Source organism: Hypanus sabinus, chromosome 3, assembly GCF_030144855.1.
Source record: "Hypanus sabinus isolate sHypSab1 chromosome 3, sHypSab1.hap1, whole genome shotgun sequence".
NCBI lineage: Eukaryota > Metazoa > Chordata > Chondrichthyes > Myliobatiformes > Dasyatidae > Hypanus > Hypanus sabinus.
The window spans coordinates 31277899-31302674 of record NC_082708.1 but is presented as its reverse complement, the minus strand read 5'-3'; the positions used below and the strand labels follow the sequence as shown (position 1 = coordinate 31302674).

The 24776-nt window shown below is 40.6% G+C and overlaps 1 protein-coding gene across 1 annotated transcript; it reads left to right on the top strand.

Moving 5' to 3' along the window:
- On the top strand, positions 1 to 24732 carry LOC132391159 (cytoskeleton-associated protein 2-like). The gene is made up of 9 exons (XM_059964006.1): positions 1 to 282; positions 458 to 548; positions 6126 to 6192; positions 8484 to 9451; positions 12114 to 12300; positions 16197 to 16367; positions 21290 to 21362; positions 22388 to 22934; positions 23288 to 24732. Exons 1-9 carry the CDS (start codon positions 222 to 224, stop codon positions 23529 to 23531), a joined length of 2409 nt encoding a protein of 802 aa, XP_059819989.1. The 5' UTR covers positions 1 to 221; the 3' UTR covers positions 23532 to 24732.
- Positions 24733 to 24776: the final 44 nt, after the last annotated feature.

Here is a 24776-nt window from a genome sequence, read left to right as displayed (position 1 = left end):
TTCAGAACTCTCCTACATCATTATTCAAATAGTATCTCAAGGTTATGCATGCGCCCGCGCATTATCATGTTAGGGCGAAATCCTTGATTGGTCAGTTTGAGCTAATTCTGGAACGGAATAACCAATCATCTGTAGGGAGCGAAAAATCAAATCCCAGAGAGCAACAAGCGGCGGTTCGGATCGACAAGAGACGGGGACAAATTTCGGTATAAAACGGTGACATGGCCACCGTCACGAGTAGTCATATTGTGGGAAAGCCTCGGGAGTTGATATCCTATCAAGGTAGTCGTCAATATGTGTCTGGTTGCTCTGTGTTGGTTATAAACTACTCTGGTCTTTTAAGACCATCGATCAGCTGATAGTTACCGCTTCTGTATTTGAATTGTTGCAGATTAATACACACCTTGTTTCAAATTTGTAACTTGAATTTTCTCTCTCTCTCTCTCTTTTCATGGAGAACAAAGACGCCAGAAATTAGAGGAATATATTCAGAGGAAAAAGTACGCGAACAGCGTGGCAGCCCAAGCAAGGAGCCGTTTGGAGAGCAGGTGATTTGGATTATAAAGATTTGCACCTGTGTATATAACGCCTTTTGCGTTCTTTTTAAACTGTTGTAGCTCTGTCCCAAGTACTTCACACGCAAAAAAATAAATTTAAGCGCCTTCGTCGTTACAGTGATGAGCCTTAACAAACTATCAATCAAGGTGCAGAAGCGCTTCTCCTGTCGTTATTTTGGATGGGAAACTGCAGCGTGCCTCGCTCTGCCCTGTGTGATCTCCCGCAATGTCAATGCCTCGGAGAAACATTCCGAAATCTTAGTTCAATGCTCCCGCTTTATTTGGACAGTGGAATAACAGCTGTTAGTCTGAAATTTTATTGTAATTTGCAAATATTGTAGGTTTTAAAACATTGTGTGTAGTGGGCAACCTCTGTAATTAATACTTGAAAAATCATAAACGCGGGTTAGTCATTTCACTGCTCAGATAGTGGACTTATTCCTACGTTTTGGGGAGCTGCGGGGAGATCTGATAGAGGCTTATAAGATTGAGGTGCATAGAGTAGTCATTTTCTTTTTAGCAGTGTTGACATCTCAGGTAACAGTTGGCATGCATTTAAGGTGAGAATGGGTTGGTTCAAATGAGATAACGGCGGCAAGGTATTTTTTTTAGCGGTGGGCCATGGAATGGGATGCCAAGCAGGGGTTCATGATATTTAGGAAATGGGAGGACTGGGTAGACAGGGATTAGCTGAATTGAGCGTTTGATTACTAATGTAAGCAGTGCGGACACAACATTGAGATTTCTGATTGGCTGAGCTGTTTTTTGTTCATGAATCTATTGATGGTAATGGCAAGCTACTATTTCTATAGTATAATGGTGATGCAAGAGAATATGAAGGAAACCTGCACTGTGCCCTTGTGGGTCCATGGAGTGGAGCTACAGAATGGAAAGTTTTCATCTTGTGGTTCTAAGAAGGAGAACTGTCCAACATAAACTTGAGAAAGTCTGCAGATGCTGGTAATCCAAGAGAACTCGGCAGACCCGGCAGATTCGAGTGAACAGTCCACCTTTCAGGCTGAGACCTTTCAGTCTTGATGATGGGTTCTCCAGCACTTGGTGTGTGGAACTTTACATCATATTACAGCCAATAACAATAGCACTCATTAAAAACAAAACTTCTCACAAATCTCACACACAAAATGCTGGTGGAACACAGCAGGCCAGGCAGCATCTATAGGGAGAAGCACTGTCGACGTTTTGGGCTGAGACCGCCACACATTTTAATTCCACGTCCCATTCCCATTCTGATATGTCTATCCATGGCCTCCTCTACTGTCAAGATGAAGCCACACTCAGGTTGGAGGAACAACACCTTATATACCAGCTGGGTAGCCTCCAACCTGATGGCATGAAGGTTGACTTCTCTAACTTCTGTTAATGCCCCTCCTCCCCTTCTTTCCCCATCCTGACATATTGTTTGTTTTTTTTCTCTCTCTCTCTCTCTCTCTCTCTGCCTGTTCTCCATCTCCCTCCGGTGCTCCCCTCCCCCTTTCTCCCGAGGCCTCCTGTCCCATGATCCTTTCCCTTCTCCAGCCCTGTATCACTTTCGCCAATCACCTTTCCAGCTCTTGGCTTCACCCCACCCCCTCCGGACTTCTTTCATTTCACATTTTTCCTCCTCCCACCACTACTTTCAAATCTCTTAATATCTTTCCTTTCTGTTAGTCCTGATGAAGGGTCTCAGCCCGAAACGCCAATAGCGCTTCTCCCTATAGATGCTGCCTGGCCTGCTGTGTTCCACCAGCATTTTGTGTGTTGTTGTTTGAATTTCCAGCATCTGCAGATTTCCTCGTGTTTTCTCACAAATCTTTTGTTTTCATGGAGCAAAAGATGAACTGTAGAAACATAACAAGCGGACACTTCAAAGAATCCTGCTCTAGGTTTGAAATTAACTGCACTTAAATTACCTCATCCCGGAGTCTTTTAAAGGTGAGAGTAGTACATTGGGTAGGAATGATGGGTGTATCTTCTTTGTCTGTGAAGGATGCTGCACTGAACGTGAATAGGTGGATCTGGTCCGTGACATTGGTTACACACTTGACTTGGATATTCACATTGCTACTTTGCTCCTGTTCCTCAGGTGTCCGTCAGCCCGACACCTATTGAAGTAGGATTTCAAACTTGGAAGTGGAGAATCTTGGCAGTGGATTGATTTGCATTTTTCATCCAGCCTATCACCAAGTTTACAGGGCTCTAGAAAATGAAATGAGATCAACTCCTGAGGGTAACTTTTTCTGGGGGAGATCAGTAGGATTTCAACTCTGCTAGTGCCAAGTTCCAAAATATTTTTCTGCACCCTAAGTAAAAGACACTTGCAGCGGGCGAAAGTTAGCATATGTAGGAAACAGAACATTTAGGCAAGGAATAGAATGCGATCAAGAACCAAACTCTATAGAATATAGAATAGTGCAGCACATTACAGGTCCTTTGGCCCACAATGTTGCGCTGTCCTTCAAACCCTGCCTCCCATATAACCCCCCCCACCTTAAATTCCTCCATATACCTGTCTAGTAGTCTCTTAAACTTCACTAGTGTATCTGCCTCCACCACTGACTCAGGCAGTGCATTCCATGCACCAACCACTCTCTGAGTGAAAAACCTTCCTCTAATATCCCCTTTGAACTTCCCTCCCCTTACCTTAAAGCCATGTCCTCTTGTACTGAGCAGTGATGCCCTGGGGAATAGGCGCTGGCTGTCCACTCTGTCTATTCCTCTTAATATCTTGTACACCTCTATCATGTGTTCCAAGAACACTTGGAAATGATCTGTAAGTTTGGTAGAAGAAATTATTATTGAAGGTATGTTGACATAAAATGACTTGATTTGTTGGAGTTGGTTGAGAATTACTTTAAAACGTGCAGTGATGTTTATTTCTCACTGATTTTACGATGACTGAGCACATTGTCCATGAGGTGGAACTTGCATTCTCAAGGTGAGAGGGGGAGTGCAATCCAGAGAGGAACTCCAGAGGCAGAGAGAACGTATGCTGTGCGGGCTGGATCCTTTCAGAACAATGATGCATTGAGAAGGTTACTGTAGAAGGAAACAATAGAAGTGAGATGATTACAACAGCTTTGAAATTGGGGGGAAAAGTTGCTTGAGGATAGCAAACATTAATGAATCTAGCTTTAAATGATTGGTTCAGAATGTGTCAGGTCTCATTGAAGTAGAGCATTTTAAGATTTAGTGTCTATTATGACTGTGAGCATTTTTCTTACATATTTGTGCCCACTGTTCAATGCTCTAATTGTTTCTCATGCTGTCTTGTACTTTTTCTGAAACCATTGATTTGAAATGCAGAAGCACGAGTCCAGTATGTACTGTAGTGCTCAAGGTTCTGGCTCATTGATCTATAGACAAAAATTATTCAATGATCATGCTGGATTTGAATTAAAGCATCAGGAAATTGTAAAAGCAGAAGAAATGTGATTAGGAGTGCTGGTCTCAATCAATCAGAATAGAGCTGCCAGGCTATCAATGTTTAATTTTTTTTTTAAAAAACAGGAACTCACCTGGTTTTTGATGTTCTTCAGGGAAGGAAATGTCATTATTTTCCAGTGCATCTGGTATGCCATTCCACCTTGGAGTAATAATGAACGGATAACATGTGCTGGCTTCACCTGCAGTGTCCATATTCCATAAAATAAAATTGGCTCAGTGCATTCTTGTTTCTAATCTGCCATTCATCAGTCAGAATCTGGTTTAATATCACTGGCATATGGCATGAGATTAGTTTATGGCAGTAGTACAATGAAATGCATGGTGGATAAATGGAGGGGGGTAAAACTGAATTGCAGTACAATATGGTTGAGTTAAAAGTCGTGCAAGAAAACCCAGAAATAAAGTGGTGAGGTTGGGTTCGATGTCTATTTAGAAATCGGATGGCAGTGGGGGAAGAAGCTTCATTGAGATCATGGCTGTACCTCAGATCCTCTTTTGCATTCCACCCTATATCTACTGATTCTCGCGACCATTTATGCTTGCCACAGTCCTCTGGATAAGGACAGTTTGAGCACCTCTGCATTAAGAAATTATTCATCTCAGTCTTGAGTAACTGATCCCCTTCTGAAACAACATCCCCAGTTCTAGATGGATAGACATTTGACTTGGGATGGTGTCGAGTAGTTTTTGAAGGTTGAGGCCATTTGGAACAGCCACGGTTTTGAACAATGGAATATGCTGGTAGGACCAAATAAGTTGCTCTGCTTTTATGTTCTTGTGTAAATCCTTGAGCTAAAGGAATCTTGTCTCTCAGTAGCTATCCTGCCAATATCTCTCAAAATTCTGTAATTCTCAAATGGGATCATATTGGCTTTCTAAGCTTCTGCACACGTGGCTAATCTTGTTTAGTTACTTAGTCCCATTGTCCCAAAATCAGAGGTAATACCCTTTTCCCCTTCGCATGACACCTCCCCAAACAACTACAGGAGATGCACTTCTTACTTCCTCCCTTCCTACTGTGCTGAGACCTGCATGATTTTTGCAAGTAGATCAGTGTATTTTAATCTTGTGAAGAGGGAGTACAGTGTACAACGTGGCCTTTTACAATGGGAAGGAAAAACGTACATATGTATTGTAATCACCTGCTGAGCACCTCAGTCTGCAAGGCCCATCATTTTAATTACCATTTTGTTCTGACACTGACCTCTCCCTTCGTTTGGCAACATTATTCAACAAAGCTCATTGTTGCCTTGAGGAACACCATCTCATCTTCATACTTGGCATACTTTCAGCTTTCTGATCTCAAAAATGATTTCAACAATTTTAGATGGTCTTTTAATCTAATCTTGCATCTCTCAATACTATACTGTAAATGTTTTCAATCTCCATTTGTTAATTCCTCTTGGATTTCATTCATTTCCTCTGGGTGTTGCATGTTCTATAGCCTTTCTCATGGTCTCTCAGCTGGCATTGCCACTGTTTGGGATTTTTAATGTCTTTTGGTCTCTTCTTTTTCTTCCCCGCCTTTCTGATCCTTCCCCGCCCATTGTTGGCAATTTTATGCCATGGTGTTGCATGGTGACACAGCTATTTAGCAGCTTCAATTAGGACCTCTAGTGGAGTCTACCACTCTGACCACAAGTGTCAATATTCCTGCCAATATTTCAAACATGAGCAAGTTTGAAGGGTAATTAGACATTGTAAATTGACTTGGAATGTAGGCAAGTAGAAACAAAATTTGAAAAAAGGTGATTGGCCATTTACACCATAGTCTCGGAAGACTGACAGGCTTGTTGCTGTGCTGTATGACTCTATGATTCAAGCTTCAGGTGAGCTGTCTGACCTTAATATTTCTACTTCTGGATCTTTTGATGCAGATTTGTTGGTCCACTTAAAGTAACTTCACAACTTAATTTACCTGGCTTATAAATAGTACCTATGAATGTGTGGCAATTTTGTAGCCTCCCCCTCATTTGATGTAGATGCATGATATATCATCATTGTGATGTCATTACTAGGAAATTGAAATTTCTAAGTTTTTAATATGGCAAGTACATGAGAAATTTTGGAAACAAGAAGTGGTCACAAATGCTTTTCTGATTATACAAATCATTTTACTTGTAGGGTCTGCCTGAAAGACAAGACAAACTTTGAAAAAGTTCGGGTTGCTAAATGGCAGAAGGAAACAACGGTGGGTAACAGAAATCAAAGAAAAACTTTGTTAATTATTGCATCAATAGAAACTTCATGTTATACCTTGTACATTTGAGGGTTAATCTCTAGCTTTGGAGTAATGAGTTCCATTCATGATGAACAGTACCTAAGAATCCATGTGATGTAAAATCTGTCATCAGATAGAATGTCATCAGAGATGCTTCTGTCACTTTGTTTCAGAATGTTAGTCTAGATTTATTGGATTGCTGTCAACTTCAAAGAAATATTACAATGTTATAACAAATTGTATTTGATTATTTTTGCAAGCATAAGGTATTTAGAATGTTAATTTCCTAGTAGTACAACCTCTCAACAGCTATACGCAAAACATAATATTTTATCTCTATAGAGAGAAGCCTTTGATAAAGCTTGGTAGTGTTACTAGCCTGAGTTTTTTTAAACAGGGGAATAAAATAAATTATTTTAGATGACTGGAGAAGTTGTAAGGATTGTATTATCTTTCTGCCTTGTTAAGTTTGTAATTTATTGTATATGAGGAAATTGGATCTTGGAGAACTTGATCCTGGAAAATGAATCTGGGTGAATGGGGCAACACTTTGGGAACAGATCACGTACGTGTGAGTTTTCATAGCTGGGAAAGGCTGCAAGGTTTGTCTTTCAGTTAGTCCTAAATGAGTGGGGTGGGGGAGGCTGATTTTCGTAGCGTAAAGGTGATGAGTAGATGCTTGGGTAAAATAGCATCTGACAAATCGGTGTTTTATTCTGAAAGATAGTTAAGTATTGTGCTATTTTGTTCTGATAAGGATGAAGGTCAAAGTTGATTAGGGAACTTTGGATGACGATATTGAAGCTTTTGATCGGTGGGGGGGGGGGGGAGAATAACCATATGACAAGCAGAGGCAACTGGAATTGAGTGAAGTCCTGGTGGAATATAGAGGATGTAGGAGAGAACTTGAGAGAAAGGGAGGGTACAAAAAGGCTGGAAGATATCCTTGGCAAGAATATGAGGAATTTCAAGGTATTCCATAAATATATCAAGAGCAAGAGAATAGCTGTGGATGGGGGACCCTGAGGACTACTGTTCCCTCCTGGAAGAAAAAATTCCTGCTCAGAGGAATGGGAAAGTTGTTTGGGACTGAAAAGCAGTGTAATAGAGTAGAAAACATGGACAGGGCCCTAAAAGAACATTTTTTTCATCCATACTTACTAAAGAGAAAGATGCAGATGTTAGTGAATTTTGGGAGAGCTACTAATATAATCTACAGCAGTGATTCCCAAACTTTTTTTTGGTTACTGCTCCTTTGGCTCCCAGACCACATTCCCAGCAACTACCTCCCCCTCCCTTTCCGATCATTACATTAAAACTATAAAGGATTCTGATTTATAATACACAGTGAAAGAAATGGGAACTACAGATTCAAAGTGGTGACAAATGCAATTCCAGGAAGGACGTGGAAGCTTGGGGTGTGTGGAGAGGAGGTTTTACCAGGATGCTGACTGAATTAGAGGGTATGAGAAGTAAGAGTTTGGGCAAACTTGGATTTTTTTTTTTCCCCTCTGGAGCATCAGAGACTGAAAGGATAGAAGTTTTTTTTTAATCATGAGAGCTAAAGATAGTGTAGATAGTTGGCTTTTTTTCCCAAGGTAGAAATGTCAGACACTCAAGAATGTAACTTTAGTGTAAGGGGAAAAGCTTTGTATTCAGGTATCTGGAAAGAGCTGCTGAGAGAGTGGTGCAAGCAGGTACAACATAAACTGTTAAATTGACAGGTGAATCTGGAGGAAGAAGCAATACATTGCAGGCACCATGGGTTAGTTAAATTTGGCATTGTATTCAATATGTACATTGTGGGCAAAGGGCTTATTCCTGTATGGTACTGTTCTATCATGTGAATTATTGGATATCTGTTACTATTTTTAAAAACTTGAAATAAGTTTTCTGTCCATTTTAATCTGTGCAAAGCCTTTGGTCTGTTTTCCCAGTAGGAAGCTCCAGAGAATGAATTCAGATCTAATGGAGGTAATAATGAGTATCAAGTTGCATAGATTTAATAAGTGGTAAAAGGATTGGAGGAGAATTGGGAAGATTGTCTTGGTCTAGTCCTAGATCCTATAATCTGATGACTGACACTGAACTTGTCATTTTATTTAAATTACTTTGACAAGAACATCTGTAATTTCAAGAGCTCAGAAGTAGGATTAGAATAATGACTCTGTTTTTGGATGATATGACAAGTTTTATAGCTGCTACACTGTAAATTTCTGTTCAGAAAAGTGAAATTAATAAATCCAAGTATCTTATTTTAGGTATCTGAAGGCAAACGGCTGGAGCCAAAAAAAGCTGTTCCAAACCATTCTGAATCCCAATCCTGTATCCGATCTGGGTCAACTTTATCAAAGCAAAGAGAAAAGCCATCCATACAGAGAACTAACTCAGTTAATCTTAGAGCTAAAATGCCTGCCAATCAAATCACTCAACCTGAAAACCTGCCATCATCAGTCCAAGAGGACCATTCAAAAGTAGAACAAACATCAAAGGAAGACAACAGTGTTGCTCTGTGCAAAACTGGAATGTCTCTCCAAAAATCAATGGAACCGGAGAAAATGCCATTGAACCAAAAGCACAATTCACTCGTGGAGCAAGGGGGCAATATAAAGCCAAGAGCACAGAATGCCACTCTTAGCCAATCATTCTTTACGATGAAAAACAAGCAGGTTAAATCGATAGCTGAGAAGGGCAATAATCCAAAGCTGCCGCCTTCCACTTTTAAGAAGCCTGTGTTGGGTTCATTTCGTGGTAAAATTGTACAATCCAAAATCCAGTCCTTCAGATCAGCTTCTCATCAGAGTGAGACGAGGGAGAAGTCTGATGCAGTGGCAAGTCTCTCTGATACGGAGGTACGAAATAAAGAATCTCAGGACAAGCTGCACAAGCCGAGGCCGAAGGGGGTGGAAAATGTGCAGCCTGTTCGGAAGATCTGGAATAATACATCCCATAATAAAGAAAGGAGATTAACAGCAGTTTCTGCTCGCAGTACTGCAGCAAAGCAAAGGGCAATCACAGCCGATGTGCTAAACATCAAAATAGATTTTAAACAGTCTGGGAATGGTGACCCTGCAATAGTGGCAACTCAAACAATCACGACAAAGAGAATCGCTGCATCCTCCCATAAAGCCCCCAAAGACTTACCTGCAAGACCCCCAGCATGGAAGCTTTCAAAACATCAAGGCAGCCTTAAACCCATAAAAGATGGTGAGCCTCCAGCAGATAAAAGGTAAATATTTTCTGATTATTCATTCTTTATATTCAGAATATGGTAATTGCCATTAACCTTGATAGCTATTTTTAATCAGTTAGTTTTTAAGACATAAGAGCAAAATTAGGACATTCAGCCTATTGAGTCTGCTCTGTCCTGCCATTTGATCCTGGCTATTTTATCTTCACTCTCAACCCTATTCTCATGTCAAGTCACTTGTTATTGTCATTTCAACCATAACTGCCGGTACAGTACACAGTAAAAACGAGACAACATTTTACAGGACCATGGTGCTACATGAACAATACAAAAACTACACTGAACTACGTAAACCAACACAAAAACTACACTAGGCTGCAGACCTACCCAGGACTGCATAATGTACACAGAACAGTGCAGGCATTACAATGAATTATAAACAAGACAATAGGCACAGCAGAGGGCAGTAGGTTGGTAGTCAGATGCCTTGGGGGGGGGGGGGGGGGCGGGGGAATCAACTGTTACAGAAACAAACAGTTGAATGGTGGCATCCGTGATTCTGTCCATTTCTGTACTCCCGCCGAGTATTTCATTGCCACAGATGTAGTCCAATTTAATGGCCGTTGGAGAGCAGAATGTCCTCTCCCCTTAAGCTTCGACACCCTTTCTAATTAGGAACCCACCAAGCTCCACTTTTAAATATACCCAATGACTTGACCTCCACAGCTGTCTGTGGTAACGAATTCCACAGATTCACCACCCTGTGGCCAAAGAAATTCCTCCTCCTCTCCATTCTAAAGGGATGTCATTCTGTTTTAAGGCTGTGCCCTCTGGTCCTATGATTCTGTCACTATTGGAAATGTCTTCACCTTGTCCAATCTATGTAGGTCTTTCAATATTTGGTAGATTTCAATGAGATGCCCCTCCCCCACCATTCTTCTAAACTCCAGTGAATACAGACCCAGAGCCATCATTCCTTTCATTCCTTCATTCCTATAAGGATTTGTGCATCACTGGCAAGGCTAGCAGTTATTGTATCCCTAATGGCCTTGAAGGTGGTGGTGAGCTCTGAGTCTTGATGAAGGTACTGCACCTCAAGATTCCAAGAATTTGGATGCCTAAGTGCCAGTATGACTTCAAAGATGGAATGGTGTGTGATTTGGCAGGGAACATGTAGTTAGCAGCTTTTCTCCTGCACCTGATGACTTTGTCCAATGTATTGACAGATAACTCCAAAGTTGCAAGTATAGTGATGGTGAGGGAGGGGTGTGGTCTTGTAACATTACAATAGAGTCTCCTTCAACTGGGGCAGTGAGTAAGGGAATGAAAAACAAATTCTAGCTCAAAATGCATCACTTCACATTTTGGGAAGTTAAACCATCGCCAGGACCTATATAGTAAAGGTAGGGTCATGGAGAGTGTTGTAGAACAGAGAGCTTGGGGTTTGTACATGCTTACCTGACCATGACTACAAAGGTGAATGAGGTGTATTACTGTGCTTGCCTTCATCGATAAGGGATTGAGTACGAGTTTTGACATAGTTGTGCAAAGTACTGGTTATGCCATGCTTGGAATACTGCGTACAGTTCTGGTCACCAAACTACTAGAACTGTGTGGTGAAGCTAGATGAGGTACAGAAAAGATTAAGAAGGACGTTGTCTGGATTGAAGGGCTCGAGTTACAATGAAAGATTGATTGGCTGCTGGTTCAGGTTTCCTGGATCAGGGGAGGCTGAAGTGCTATGAAAGAGGTATTAAAATTATGGCAGGCAAAGTAGATGGTCTGTTTCCCATGGCAGTGGTCTCTGAAACTATAGGGTGTAATTTTAAAATGAGCAAGAGTTCCTGAGGAATTGATTCACCATCAATAACTCTCGGAGACGTGAGGCGAGAGATAGGCTTTTATTAGCTGGAAGAAAGCACTGTCAGCAGCAAGGGACCATCACACAACATCCTGGAGACTGAGGGAGGAGCAGTGCCTCCAATCGCCTTTATACAGGGGTCTGTGGGAGGAGCCACAGGAGCAGTCAGTGGTGGGGGTGAGGGGTGTCCAGACAGGTATATGTAGTTCACCATAGGAATGACATTTTCAGAATAGTTGGTATCCATCGTGAGCTGCCAAAGGAGGTGGTGGAGACAGGAAGTGTAACAATTAAGAGGCATCTGGACAGGTACTTGAATGACAAGGCCCAAAGGGATACAGAATTAATGCACACAGGTGGTATTAATATACATGGGCATGATGGCCAGCACAGATGCAGTGGGCCAAATGGCCTATTTCCAAGCTGAGCAACTCTGACTCTAGGTTATGGGTTTGAGAATTTTCTGAAGGCTGAAACTTAAAATGCCAAAGATTTTATTTGGATGGAGCACAGTAGGCCTTTCCATCCCTTTTGAGCCATGCTGCCCAGAAATTCCTCTCTCTTCCCCCCCCCCCCCCCACCCCCCCAATTTAATTCTAGCCTAATTCACGGGACAGTTTACTGTGACCAATTAACCTGCCAACTAGTCTTTGGACTGTGAGGAAACCAGAGCACCTCTAGAAAACCCACATGGTCATGGGGAGAACGTGCAAACTCCTTGTAGGCAGCGCAGGACTTGATCCTGGGTTGCCCGCACTGTAAAGCGTTGTGTAAACCGTACACTACCGTGCAAAGTCTGCACTTGTATATTTTGGGTCATTTAACTATTTTGTTCTGCAGGAGAACACTACTAATGTCAAAGGAGAAGTTCGGAAAACGACCAGAAACAATGCCCTCGCAGAAAAAGAAACCTGCAGAAGAGCCAGTGAAATCACTTTGGACGACAATTGTGGAAGAAGAAAATCAGAGTGAACTCGTGAACAAAATAAACCAGTCTCTCTCTGAGTTTCTGAATCGGATTAATGAGGTAATTACAGCTTTTTATACAGTTGCACTTAGTATAGAACCTCAGGTGGGAGGGACTAAGTGTAATATTGACTTGTGAACAACATTTCCTCTTGCAGAGGTCATTAAAGGCTCCCTTAAACACTCCCTCTGCCCAGCTCATCCATACCAAATGTGCTACCCTGCAAGCTGATCCTACCTCTTGGGAATTTGGCCTCTCCAATCTACGAACTTGGCTAAATGACTTTTAAATGTTACTAATGTGTCCAATTACTTGCTGGCATTGATTCCAAATATACACCACACTTTACTTGAAGGTCCCTTGATATCCCTTCTAAATCTCCTGCCTTTCATCTTAAACCAATGTTGCCTTGTGTTTAACTTCCCTTCTTCTGGGGGTGGGGGGGGAGAAAAAATGTCCTTTCATCTGGTCTATTCCCTTCACGATAGTATATACAGTATCTGTGTTGGGTCACTATTCCCTGGAACAGGGAGACTGAGTAAAGTCCCATTCTACGCATCCTACACTCGAAACTCAGGCCCCCAAGTTCTGGCAACGTTGTGGTAAATCTTTTCTGCACGCTTTCTATTGTAGAAATTTCTTTCCTTATTTCTTTTATTTTTATTTAAAGATACAGAATGGAACAGCCACTTCAACAAGCTACACCGCCATGCAATCCACCTATTTAACACTAGCCTAATCACAGGATAATCTCCAATTACCAGTTAACCTACTAATGGTACGTCTTTGGACTGTAGGAGGAAACCCATATGGTTCATGAGGAGAATGTACAAACTCCTTGTAGACAGTGCCGTAAATGAACTTTGTACATTGGAATGCACAGAGCAGTAATAGTGTTGCACTAACTGCTATGCTACCATGGGACAGTGTGACCAAAACCATCCCATTTTTGGGCCCTCACTATTGTCTGGTATAACTGGAACATGACTTCCCAGCTCTTGTACCGGGTGCCCTGATTGATGAAGGCCAATCTGCCAAATGCAGCCTTTTCACCTTGACAACCTGCGATGTCACTTTCAGGGATCTATGCACATGCTCATCTGGGTCGTTCTGTTCCATATCACTCCCCGGGACTCTAACATTCACGGTACAAGTCCAACTCTGGTCTGATCTACCCAGATCTAGATTGGGTAGATCATACCATTTATCTAGACTGAAAGCCATTTGCTAATCCTTGGTTCAAATACCTATCCAATGAACATCCAGTTGTATACCTGTTTTACTATCTGCAGATTTGCAAACCATGCCTTGTGCATCTGCATCAAAGTCATGTATCTAAATTACAAGAAGTAGGTCCCTACACTACCCCCTGTGGCACACTACTAGTCATAGGCCTCTATTTCAAGAAACTGCCCTCAACCATTGCCTCAGTATCCTAACATTGAGCCAATCATGAATCCAATCCACTATCCCTCCTAGATCCTATATGATCTAACCTTCATAATGGACCTTGTCAAAGGCCTTGCTGAAGTCTATACAGACAACTACCACTGCCCTACCCGCCAATGCCAAGAGATTCATCAGACATGTCTTTCCACACACAGATTTGTGCAGATTGTCCTGAAACAGGCCCTGTCTCCAAACATTAGTGGATCCTGTCCCTCAGAACCCCATCAGCAATTTACCCACTGCTGCTGTCAGACTCATCAGCTTGTCTTTTCCTGGCTCTTTGCTATTTTAAACAATGGTACCATACTAAACACTCTCCAGTCCTCTGGAACCTCACCTGTAGCCAGAGATGAAGAAAAACAACAAGGCCAGCACATTTTTATTTCCCCTCTAACTTCCCAGAAGGTCTGCAAGTTAACCAGGTCAGGCCCTGGTGAGTACCAGGTATTGTGAATAAATACAATTTAATCACAAGCACAAGAAATCCTACAGATGCTGGAAATCCAGGCAATGCATACAAAATGCTGGAAGAACTCAGCAGGCCAGGCAGCATCTATGGAAAAGAGTACAATCGATGTTTTTGCAACATTTTGGGCTGAGACCCTTCAGGACTGGAGGGGAAAAAATGAGTAGATTTTAAAGGGGTGGTGGGGGGGGGGGAGGAGAGTGAAACACAAGGTGATAGATGAAACCTGAAGGGGGGATGAAGTAAAGAGCTGTAAGGTTGACTGGAGAAAGATGCAGGGCTAGAGAAGAGGGGATGTAATAGAGGACAGAAGACATGGAAGAAAGAATGCACTTTAAAGCCTCCAAAACCACTTTCCAGTAGATGCCCCTTTCCCTACAAACAATCTCACCCAATCAGCCTCTGCAAGATCCTGAGCAGTAAAAGCTTTTTATTAAGATAGCAGAGTTCATCTAATAGTTTAATAGTAATTCTTTTTATTTTCTCATGTAACTTTCTACTTTGTCTTAACCTTTCAACTACTTGGGTGATTCCTCTACCCATCTCCCTTCTAATGTGGGGATACTTTAATAATTATTAAGTAACTGTTCTGGCCCCAACTAGGACACTACATAGGTTTCCAATAGCTTTCCTAAGGGAAGAGTTGTGTTATATGTCTGGGAATCTTTCTCCCCCCCCCAAATATCAAGTCTTTTAGTTTGCAACTCCAACATCTGGTGATGCCAATAATGTACCTTTCTTTTTGCTGTGAGAGGAAAGCCTTTTTTTTAAACAATTGGCCTTTAGTTTGTACCACAGCAAGAATGGAGACTTTGGGGGAAGGGAAAATTTGACCTGCACTCAGTGGCCACTTCATTACATGTCTTTTACCTAATAAAGTGGCCTCTGAGAGTGTATTCATGGTCTTCTGCTGCTCTAGCCCATCCACTTTAAGGTTCGATGTATGGTCCAGTGAGCGGTGCTCTTCTGCATACCATTGTTTTAACATGTGGTGATGAGTTACTTTCCCGGTCAGCTTGAACCAATCTGGCCATTCTCCTCTGACCCCTCTCATTAACAAAATGTTTTTGACCATCAAACTGCTGTACTCTGGATTTTTTTTTTTTTTAATACCATTCTCTGTAAACTCTAGGCCAGGGGTGTCAAACTCATTTTAGGTCACGGGCTGGATTGGGCAAAATGCAGCTTCATGCGGGCCGGATCAGTCGGGCGCGTGCGAACGCAGCTTTCATTGCCTCCGTTTTTTCAGCCTGTTCTCATGTCTCAGTCTCCGCTATAACTACAAAGTGTTTCACTTCACAAATTCCGTTTCTTATGAAGAAGACTGCTGAGCAAGCATTATTTTTATGATTGGTATTAACTTACAATCATAGGCTTCATATCGCCGGGCCATTAATAATTAAAATAAAAGATCTATCTAAAATGATCTCGCGGGCCATATCCGGCCCGCGGGCCTTGAGTTTGACACCTATGCTCTAGACTGTTGTGCATGAAAACCAAGAGATCAGCAGTTTCTGAGATACTCAAACCACCCCATCTGGCACCAACAATCATCCATTCCATGGTCAAAATCACTTAAGATCACATTTCTTCCCCTTGTTTTTGTGGCGTTTGGTCTGCAGAACAAACTGAGCCTCTTGAAATGTTTTTCTGCATTGGCAGATCAAAATTTGCATTAACGAACAGTGTGCCTAATAAAATGCCCACTGTGTGTCATTATGCCAGAAATGGCAATGTCCAAGTTCATAGTTCTACTGTAACATTCCTTGGGTATGTTCACAGTATGTTTGCATATGTGGTGATATGTTCAGATATATTCTGATAACTTAAGATATTTCTCACTTCAAAGTTTGTTTCTAAGTCTGGTTAGTTTGCAGTTGGGAATGCACAAGCAGATATTTTGCATCTGCAGATAAACGATGCATGGTTTTAACTCGGCACTGATAATTCCTTGCATCCTACAGATGCTGCTCAACCTGAGTTTCTCCAGCAGTTTACTCGTTGTCTCAGATCTGAATTGTTCTGACTCATTTTTTTTCAGGGTTGCCCACGTGAAGATATTTTGCAGACTCTTGAGAATTTTACTGAGAGTGTCCCTAAGGCTAAGAAGTTTGCAAGGTACTGGATCTGCCTCGCCTACCTTGAGCAGCGCAAAGGATCTGTCCACGACGTGATGGCTGTTTATGAACAAGCCGTTAGAACCGGAGCACAGGTATTGTTGCCTCTACTTCTGCAACCTGCGGTAGACAGGATATTTCTGTCGTGAAGCTCTACAATTGCGTGCATGATTGCATTTTGTCGATCAAGTGAGAAAGATCTGAGTCATGACTGATTTATCTTGCCATTGGTGACAAATGCCAGTTCTCCAGCCAATTTATTCATTTAACATCCATCCTCAAATGTCCCTCAGAACCTGGTGGTGAGCACTCCTCTAGGTAAGTAGTACATTCTGCACCAGATTTTGCACAAATATTTTGGGGAGCCAGGAGATGAGTTATTTACTGCAGAGTACCCAGTCTCTGTGTACCTGATCCAGGTAAGAATCAGAGTACTCCAGCCTAGAAACAGGCCCTTTGGCCCATCTAGCCCATACCAAACTATTATTTTGTCTTCTTGCATTGTGCTGCACTTGGACCATAATCCTCGTACCCCATCTAGGTACTTACCCAAACATTACAATCAAATCTGTATCCACTATGTCTGCAGGCAGCTCTTTGCATACCCGCACCACCCTATAAGTGAAGAATTTCCCCTTAAATATTTCACCTTTCACCCTTAACCTACCAGCTCCAGTCTTGCTAAGCCTATGGAAAAAACCTGCTTTTATTTACCCTGTCTATACACTCCACTATTGTATACAATATCTTCACTGGCTGTGACTGCGACTGGATTATCGGAGGGTGACTAATGAGCCTTCACTTCAGAAAAGCTGCTTGGGCAAGCCAGGTTGGTGGTGGGGAAAGCTGCTGGTTGTGATTCCAAGAGAAAGGATCTATCTGCATTTGAAAAGGCAAGGACTGATTAGAGTTAGTCAGCATGGCTCTGTGTGTGAAGAAATGTTGCCTCACAAACTTTCACTTGCTCTTTTCTGAAGAGGGGACCAATAGGACTGAAGATGGGGATGAGAGTGTTGCAGAGGTAGACATTAACAAGGCCTGTGACAAGGTAGACTGGTCCAGAAGGTCAGACAAGGTCCTTTATGGTAGGCTGGTCCAGAAGATCCAAAATGTGATTCATGTGATTTTAAATATTAACAATTTGAATAAAATTGGTGGTAAAGGGGACAGCGGAGAAGGTTGTCAAAGGTTACAATGGGATCCAGAATGACTGGGAAGTAGATCACAAATTGGCAGATGGAATCTAAAATGGACAAGTGTGAAGTGATGCATTTTGGGAAGTTAAACAGGGCAGGTTACACAGTGAATGGACACCCTCAAATCTTGGTGAACAGTCGGACCAAGGGATATATACTGTTGTTCCCTGAAAGTTAACCTAGGTCGACAAGATGGTGAAGAAGACATCAGCTGTGAACTTCTTGGCGTCATTTATTGTATCCAGTACTCCCAATATGGCTCCTCTGCGTTGGTGAGACCTGACGTAAATTGGACGATTACTTTGACGAGCTCCTCTGCTCTGTCCACCAAAAGTGAAATTTCCTGGTGGCCAACCATTTTAATTCCTATCCCCATTCCCATTCTGACCTGTCAGTTCATGAACTCCTCTTTTGCCATGATGAGGCCACTGCCAGGGTGGAGAAGCAACACTTTGTGTTCTGTCTAAGTATCCTGCAACCTGATGGCATGAACATTGATTTCTCCTGGTAATTTTTTCCTTCTTCCCCCCCCCCCCCACTCCCCTCTTCTATTTCTCCCCTTTAGTTGATTGTACTCAACAGGCGCTTTCTAAATGGTCACCTATGTCAATGTCATTGATAGGTTGAATAAATGCTATAAAAATTGTTATTCTACCAAAATTTTTGTATATATTTCAAGCAGTTCCTTTTGTTCCAAAAACATGTTTGATAAAATTGATTCTCTGATTTTGTTTTATGTTTGGAATAATAAAAGCTCTAGAGTGAATAAACTTTTATTGCAAAATTAATAAAAAAGATGGAGGACTGGCTTTACCAAACTTTAGATTTTATTATTGGGCAATTAATATTCGTAATATTACTTTTTGGATTTATGATATAGATGACCAAAATTGCCCTTCATGGTTACAGTTGGAGGAAAATTCGGTAGTGGGGTTTTCATTGGCTTTATTAGGAGCTCCCCTTCGGTTTTTGCTCTGTGAAAAGGTAGACGAGCTCTTAACCCTATTGTTAAACATACTTTAAAAATTTGGTTTCAGTTTCATAGATTTTTTTTTTGAATTAAATGATTTTCTACTTTCGAGTAATATTTATTCTAATTTCTTTTTTAAACTCTCAACTTTGGATAAGGCTTTTTTAACATGGAAAATTAAGGGAATAAAAACTTTAAGATTTGTTTTTACAAGACTGTTTAATGTCCTTTTCACAGTTAATGGATAAATATGATATCTCTAATACACATTTTTTCAGATATTTACAGGTTAGGAATTTTTTACATGGTTTTTTATGGAATTACCCCTCGGCCTGCTCTTTAAATTTGGCTTATGCTATTTTTCAGCTTAATCCTTTTTATAAATGATAGCTATTAATCATCTTTGAACAGTTAATGAATGCTCGCATGTCACATAATGATAGGGTTCAACGCATCTGGGAAGTAGAACTTCAACATTCACTTTCAGATAATCAATGGAGTAAAATTTATTATTTAGTTAATAATTCATCTATCTGCGCATGCCATATCTTAATTCAGTTTAAGATAGTACACAGGGCCCATATGTCAAAAGATAAATTGGCGCATATTTTTCCTAATACAAGCCCTATTTGTGACGTAGAAGTGGCTACTAACTATGTTTTGGTCATGTGTAAGTTTAAATAACTTTTGGAGGGATGTGTTTGGAATATTATCTAAAGGTATAGGTGTAGATGTTCAACCTAATCCACTTACAACAATTTTTGGGATCATTCCAGAGGAAGCAAGCAAAGTGTCTGCTTCCGCCCAACATGTGATAGCTTTTTCAACTTTACTGGCTGGGAGAGCTATTTTGCTGCACTGGAAAGAATCTAACCCACCTACTGTTTTCTATTGGCTCTCCTCCATCATGTCATGTCTAAGCTTGGAGAAAATTAGAAGCCAGACATTTGATACATCCTTTAATTTTGAACAAGTCTGGTGACCCTTTATTCAATATTTTCATATGATCTTATTTATCTTTATTCTCTTTGGGGAACATTCTTGTCCGTGAAGGTTTGGAGATGACTGGAAGGATGTGTTTTTTTTCCTCCCTTTCAAAAAAAAAACGCTCAATTGGACTCCCCAATTTTTTTCTTTTTTTTTTCTTTTTTTTTCTTTCAGTTTAGTTAGTGGGGGCTTTTTTCCTTTATCAAATAAAATTTCCAATTTTTTTTAATGATTGCTAAGAGGAGTTGTAGTTTTTTTTAAATATTGTAACAGTGTAATATTTTACCTATTTGATTTTGACATACTTTCTGTTTTTATTATTGCTGTTTGTCTTTTATATTATCTGTTTTCTAAACTCTGATTTGTATATTCTTTATTTGAAAATCAATAAAAAGATTGAAAAATGAAATGAAATGACCCTCCTTCCCTTTCTCCCATGGTCAACTCCCCTCTCCTATCAGAATCCTTCTTCTCCAGCCCTTTACTTTTCCCACACACCTGGCTTAATGCATCACCTAGCTAATCCTCCTTTCCTTCCCATCCCCTATCCTGGCATCTTCCCCCTTCCTCTCCAGTGCTGATGAGTGGTCTCTGCCCACAATGTCAACTGTTTATTGATTTTTACAGACGCTGCCTGACCTGATTTCCTTCAGCATCTTGCCTGTTGCTCTGGCATACATGCCTTCAGCAGTCTAATCACTGAAAATAGGAGTCGGGGCATTATATTACAACAAAGCAAGATGTTGGTCAAACCGCACTTAGTACTGCAGTTCTGGTTGCCCTGCTATAGGAAAGATGTGATTGAGCTAAAGAGGGCACAGAAAATATCTACTTGGATTGGGGAGGGACTGAATAAGGTGGGATTGTTTTCTCTGCTGTGAAAGAGGCAGAGAGGAGATCTTGTAGAAGTCTCTAAAACAGTGAGGATAAATAGGTCAATTTTTCCCCAGGGTAGGGGAGTCTGAAACTGGAGGGCATAGCTTTTTTTAGAAGGAAAATATTTAAGGGGACCTTGGAGCCAAATTTTTCCCAAATAGAGGGTGTTGGGTACATGGAACAAGCTGCCAGAGGAAATGGTGGAGGCAGGTACAATCATGATGTTTAAAGACACTTGGGTGGACATATGAATTGCTGTCAAGTTACTGCAGTATTGAGCTCCCTACCTAGGGAATTAGTTCTCTCATTGAGAATAATACACACAGAAAAGAACACGTGTAGCCATACAATTTGTGGTTTAATGTTATTAGCATGATAATGAGGAAAATCAGTTTGCTGAACAAAATGCAATCCGTGTACACTTTATTAGGTGCACCTTGTTAATGCAGATATCTAATTGGCTGATCATGAAGCAGCAACTCACTGAATAAAGCACATTGACATGGTCAAGAGGTTCAGTAGCTGTTCAGACCAAACATCAGAATGGGGAAGAAATGTGATCTAAGCAACACAATGCTGGAGGAACTCAGCATGCCCGCCAGCTTCTGTGGGGGAGGGGTGGAATTGCAATCAATATTTCAGGCCAAGACATCAACTGTACTTTTTCCCCATAGATTCTGCCTGGCCTGCTGAGTTCCTCCAGCATTTTGTGTGTGTTGCTTTGGATTTCCAGCATCTGCAGATTTTCTCTTGTTTAAGAAATGTGATCCAAGTGACTTTGAAAACCAATCATCTTTTGCCCTTCCTACAGTGTCACTGACTAACAATGGGGAGGAGACTGCAGTATAAGGCACACTGTGAATGCCACTTGGTCCGTTCCTTTGCAGAGATACTGCTGAGACAAGTCTGACCTGAGAATGTAACTTGAATTTCTGGTACCATGAGAATTGTAGCAGTGATTTTTACACCACTTTTATTTTTCTTTCAGCCTGCAGAAGAACTGCGTAATACACTGGCAGATATTTTGAGAAACACCAAGACTCCGAAGAAACCATGTGATGGTGAGTTAGTACTTAGTGCAAGGGTACATTCTGGCTGAACGGGCAGAGCATCACCGGTGAGCCTCCTACGCACACATCTCCTAATTCACCAGAATATCCACATCATTCTCTAAATGAATAATTTAAACAATGGTGCAGTCTTGGCTTTTGTTTTCATTCCTGCATAAACAATTGGTTATCTGCAATATTTATTACTTTTTCTGTTGCTAACCCAAATATTTCCGTCCTAGAGTTAATCTGTGGATTTGTCTGAAATACCTGCTCACTTGCTTCCTTTCAATTTGTACTTTACTGTCCACATTTTGCTTATTTTTGGTAACTCGCTTTTTTAAAGATTCCCTTAAAATCAAAGTACCAAGCAGAAGCTTAGAACAAGCAAGGTAGTTGCATCACATATGATTTGGGCACTGATTGTATTTAATAACATTAATAGAATCTGTTAATAGATAAATCAGAAGTCCAGTTACAATTGAGATCCAGAAATGAATGTAATTTTGATTATAGCAGCAATATTCTGGCGAAGCCAAGTGTTTTAATATTCCTATATCATCCACTTTTCTTCATCTGTGTTTCCAGCAAATCAGACTGAATTAAAACTGAATATTTCTTTGTAAGAAGTCCAATAATCTGGTCTCAGTTCCTTTCTCATGAAGAGTAACAGAGTGAGTTGGAAGGAAATGTGGATAATTATTCAAGAAAATGATATTTAAAACTCAACTTTTTTTTTAATATATGGAATGTCTGAAGAAAAGTCCTAACTCTCAACTTTTCCTCATGAGACAAAGTAGTGACATTTAGGAGTTTCTTAAATGGGCACATGATGTTTTTTAAATAAAACGGAACACTATGGGCTGCATGGGCGGGAAGAGTAGGACTGATCAGGTAGTAGGTTTTTATGGATAGGCACAACATCCAGGGCTGAAGGGTCTGTAGTGTGCTGAACTGTTGTATGTTCTAATGATGCACTGGATGGTTTGGGGATCACAGTACAAATCTGACTAATAATACTGTCTCTTGTGTCCAAGATAAAAGCAAAAGCGAGGAGGATGGAGAAGGGCAAAATCCAGAACTGTCATTAGAAAATGAGACTGAGCAAGAAGCTCCAGAGGAGAAGGAAATGGAGGAGAAAGAAGTGGAAGAGGAAAATGGTGAACAGAGGCTGCCTACAGAAGAAAATGAGCACTCTACAAATGATCCTGAGAATCTCCTCCCTGCTGAGGAGCAGAAAATCTGTCCGTCCACAAATGATGAACAGAACATTTCCAGAAAGGACGAAGATGCCACTGGACTGGAATCTGTGCCTAATGCAAAGGAACTCCCCACAGAGCAAGAGATGAAGCCTGCAGCCAAAGAGCAGCTGCCTCCCCTGGGGCAAATAGTGGAGGGTGTTGATGATGAAGTCTGTGGGGCCCAGTCAGATGGTGATTATGAGATTAAAGAGATTGAAATGATTAAAAACATTAAAATTGAAGACATGAAGACCCCACTAAAGCAAATGATGACACCAAGTAAAATGAAAAATGTAGGGTCATCTGTGAAGTATAATGTGAAAGCTACACCTAAACAGAAAAGGTAAGAAAATGCTGGAATTTTAGCTGCTTTTGTTTTATAGCAAATAATTTGCATATAGCATCCTTGTGCACCTTGTCCTATGCAACATGCATAAAATGCTGCAGAAACTCATAGCGTATCATCTATGGAGGGAAATAACTGGTTTGACATTTCAGGCCAAGACCATGTCAATGACTATTTATTTCCTTCCATTGTAGCTGCCTGACCTGCTGAGTTCCTTCAGCATGTGCATTTGTGTGTCCTGCAGAATCTCTTGTGTTTGTGTATCCTGTGATTGCTATTGACTCTGTAACTGATTTATTATGACTATGATGAAGTTTGTTCACTTGGTTTGCAAACCTCTCCTCCTGCAGTGCTAAGAATCCAGCTCATCAGGAAAACAGCAATTCCGAGATCAAAGATTTGAAGTTTCTGACTCCCGTAAGGCGCTCTCGGCGCATTGAACAAGGATCTTCCCAGCTGCCTCTAATGCTGCAAGACCACGATCCCTGTGTTCTGTCCTTGGATGATTTGCAACATTTGGGAGAAGTTTCTACTGCCTATGTGTTCAGGATGAATGACGCACTGCAAGAATATACTAACACTTCAATGAACTGAAGAAGGAATTTTAACTGTTAATAAAAGCACCTTTTAGCAGCATTTGGTTAAAATGCAGTTAATTAAGTTTTACAATTTTCCTATCATTTGTATTCACTAAAGCAGGGTTTTTTGATAGTATTACACTGCACTAAACATAGAATTATTCCTCCTGCTGTCTCCATTGGAACTTAGATTAATTTCTTGATCTCAAATCTACAGTCAAACTTTCCCACCTTGCTGCCTAGCTCTAAACCCTGCCATCATTTGTGTCATATTTAACAAAAAAAAACACTTTATTAAATAGCTGCATATATTTGTTGTAGTAACCACCTCCTCCTCCTTTGCAATCCACTCACCAAGGAAAAAAAAACTAGCCAGATTTTAATGTTTTTAAAACACTTTTTGGCACATGATCTGTAACCTCTTAAACAGTTTTTATTTTCAATAAATAGCAACTTGTGCTTGGAAGCTATTGAACATGGATTCTGGGCATGGGAGGGATGGAGGAGTTAAATTTTAATAAAACTTCCCAGAATATATAGGTATGTTATAAAACTTGTTAAATTTTAAAATGTTGTTCTAGTTTGTCTTTAAAATGTTGTGCTGTGGTTGAGTTGAAGTCGATATGAATTTGAAACAGGTACAAATATTTTAAAACCTTTTCATCTTATTTTAGTCTTGTCTTGAGAAAATTTAACACTAGATTTAAAAAACACATTTCCAAAATTATATCAAAAATGGTGGATCAGTTGTTTGCTCTCAGTGCTAAACTGTGCATTTAAACTGAAGAAGAAATGAGTTTATTTTCTCTCAGACTTGTCATTGAGTGCCAGCATCCTTTTCTTTTTTCCTCTTTAATTTTCCACTTGAGGGATGCTTTTAAAGTGCAAAACAAAAGCATAAAACATTGGACTATCTGACTTTTACCTTTCAGTTGTGGCTGAGGCATCAAGGATGATGGAGAGCTGTCAATGCATTTCCTGGGGGAGCAGTTCTATTTTTTTTCTATCTAAGTTCTTATGAAACATCATTCTTTTAATGTCTCCCATAACATTTTTGTGTACACTGTTCTATAATCTTTCATGTCTTGAGTGCTAATAATTCAAGCATTTAATCTTAAATTCGTGTTGTATTTGTCTTGGAATGAAAATGACCTTTTGTATTTATTCTATGTTTTGTAAAGTCTTTGTTTAATGACAGCTCTTTAACCCTCGTGTGTGATGCATTTTCTTTGAGTATTGTTTATTGTTATCAACTGAATTT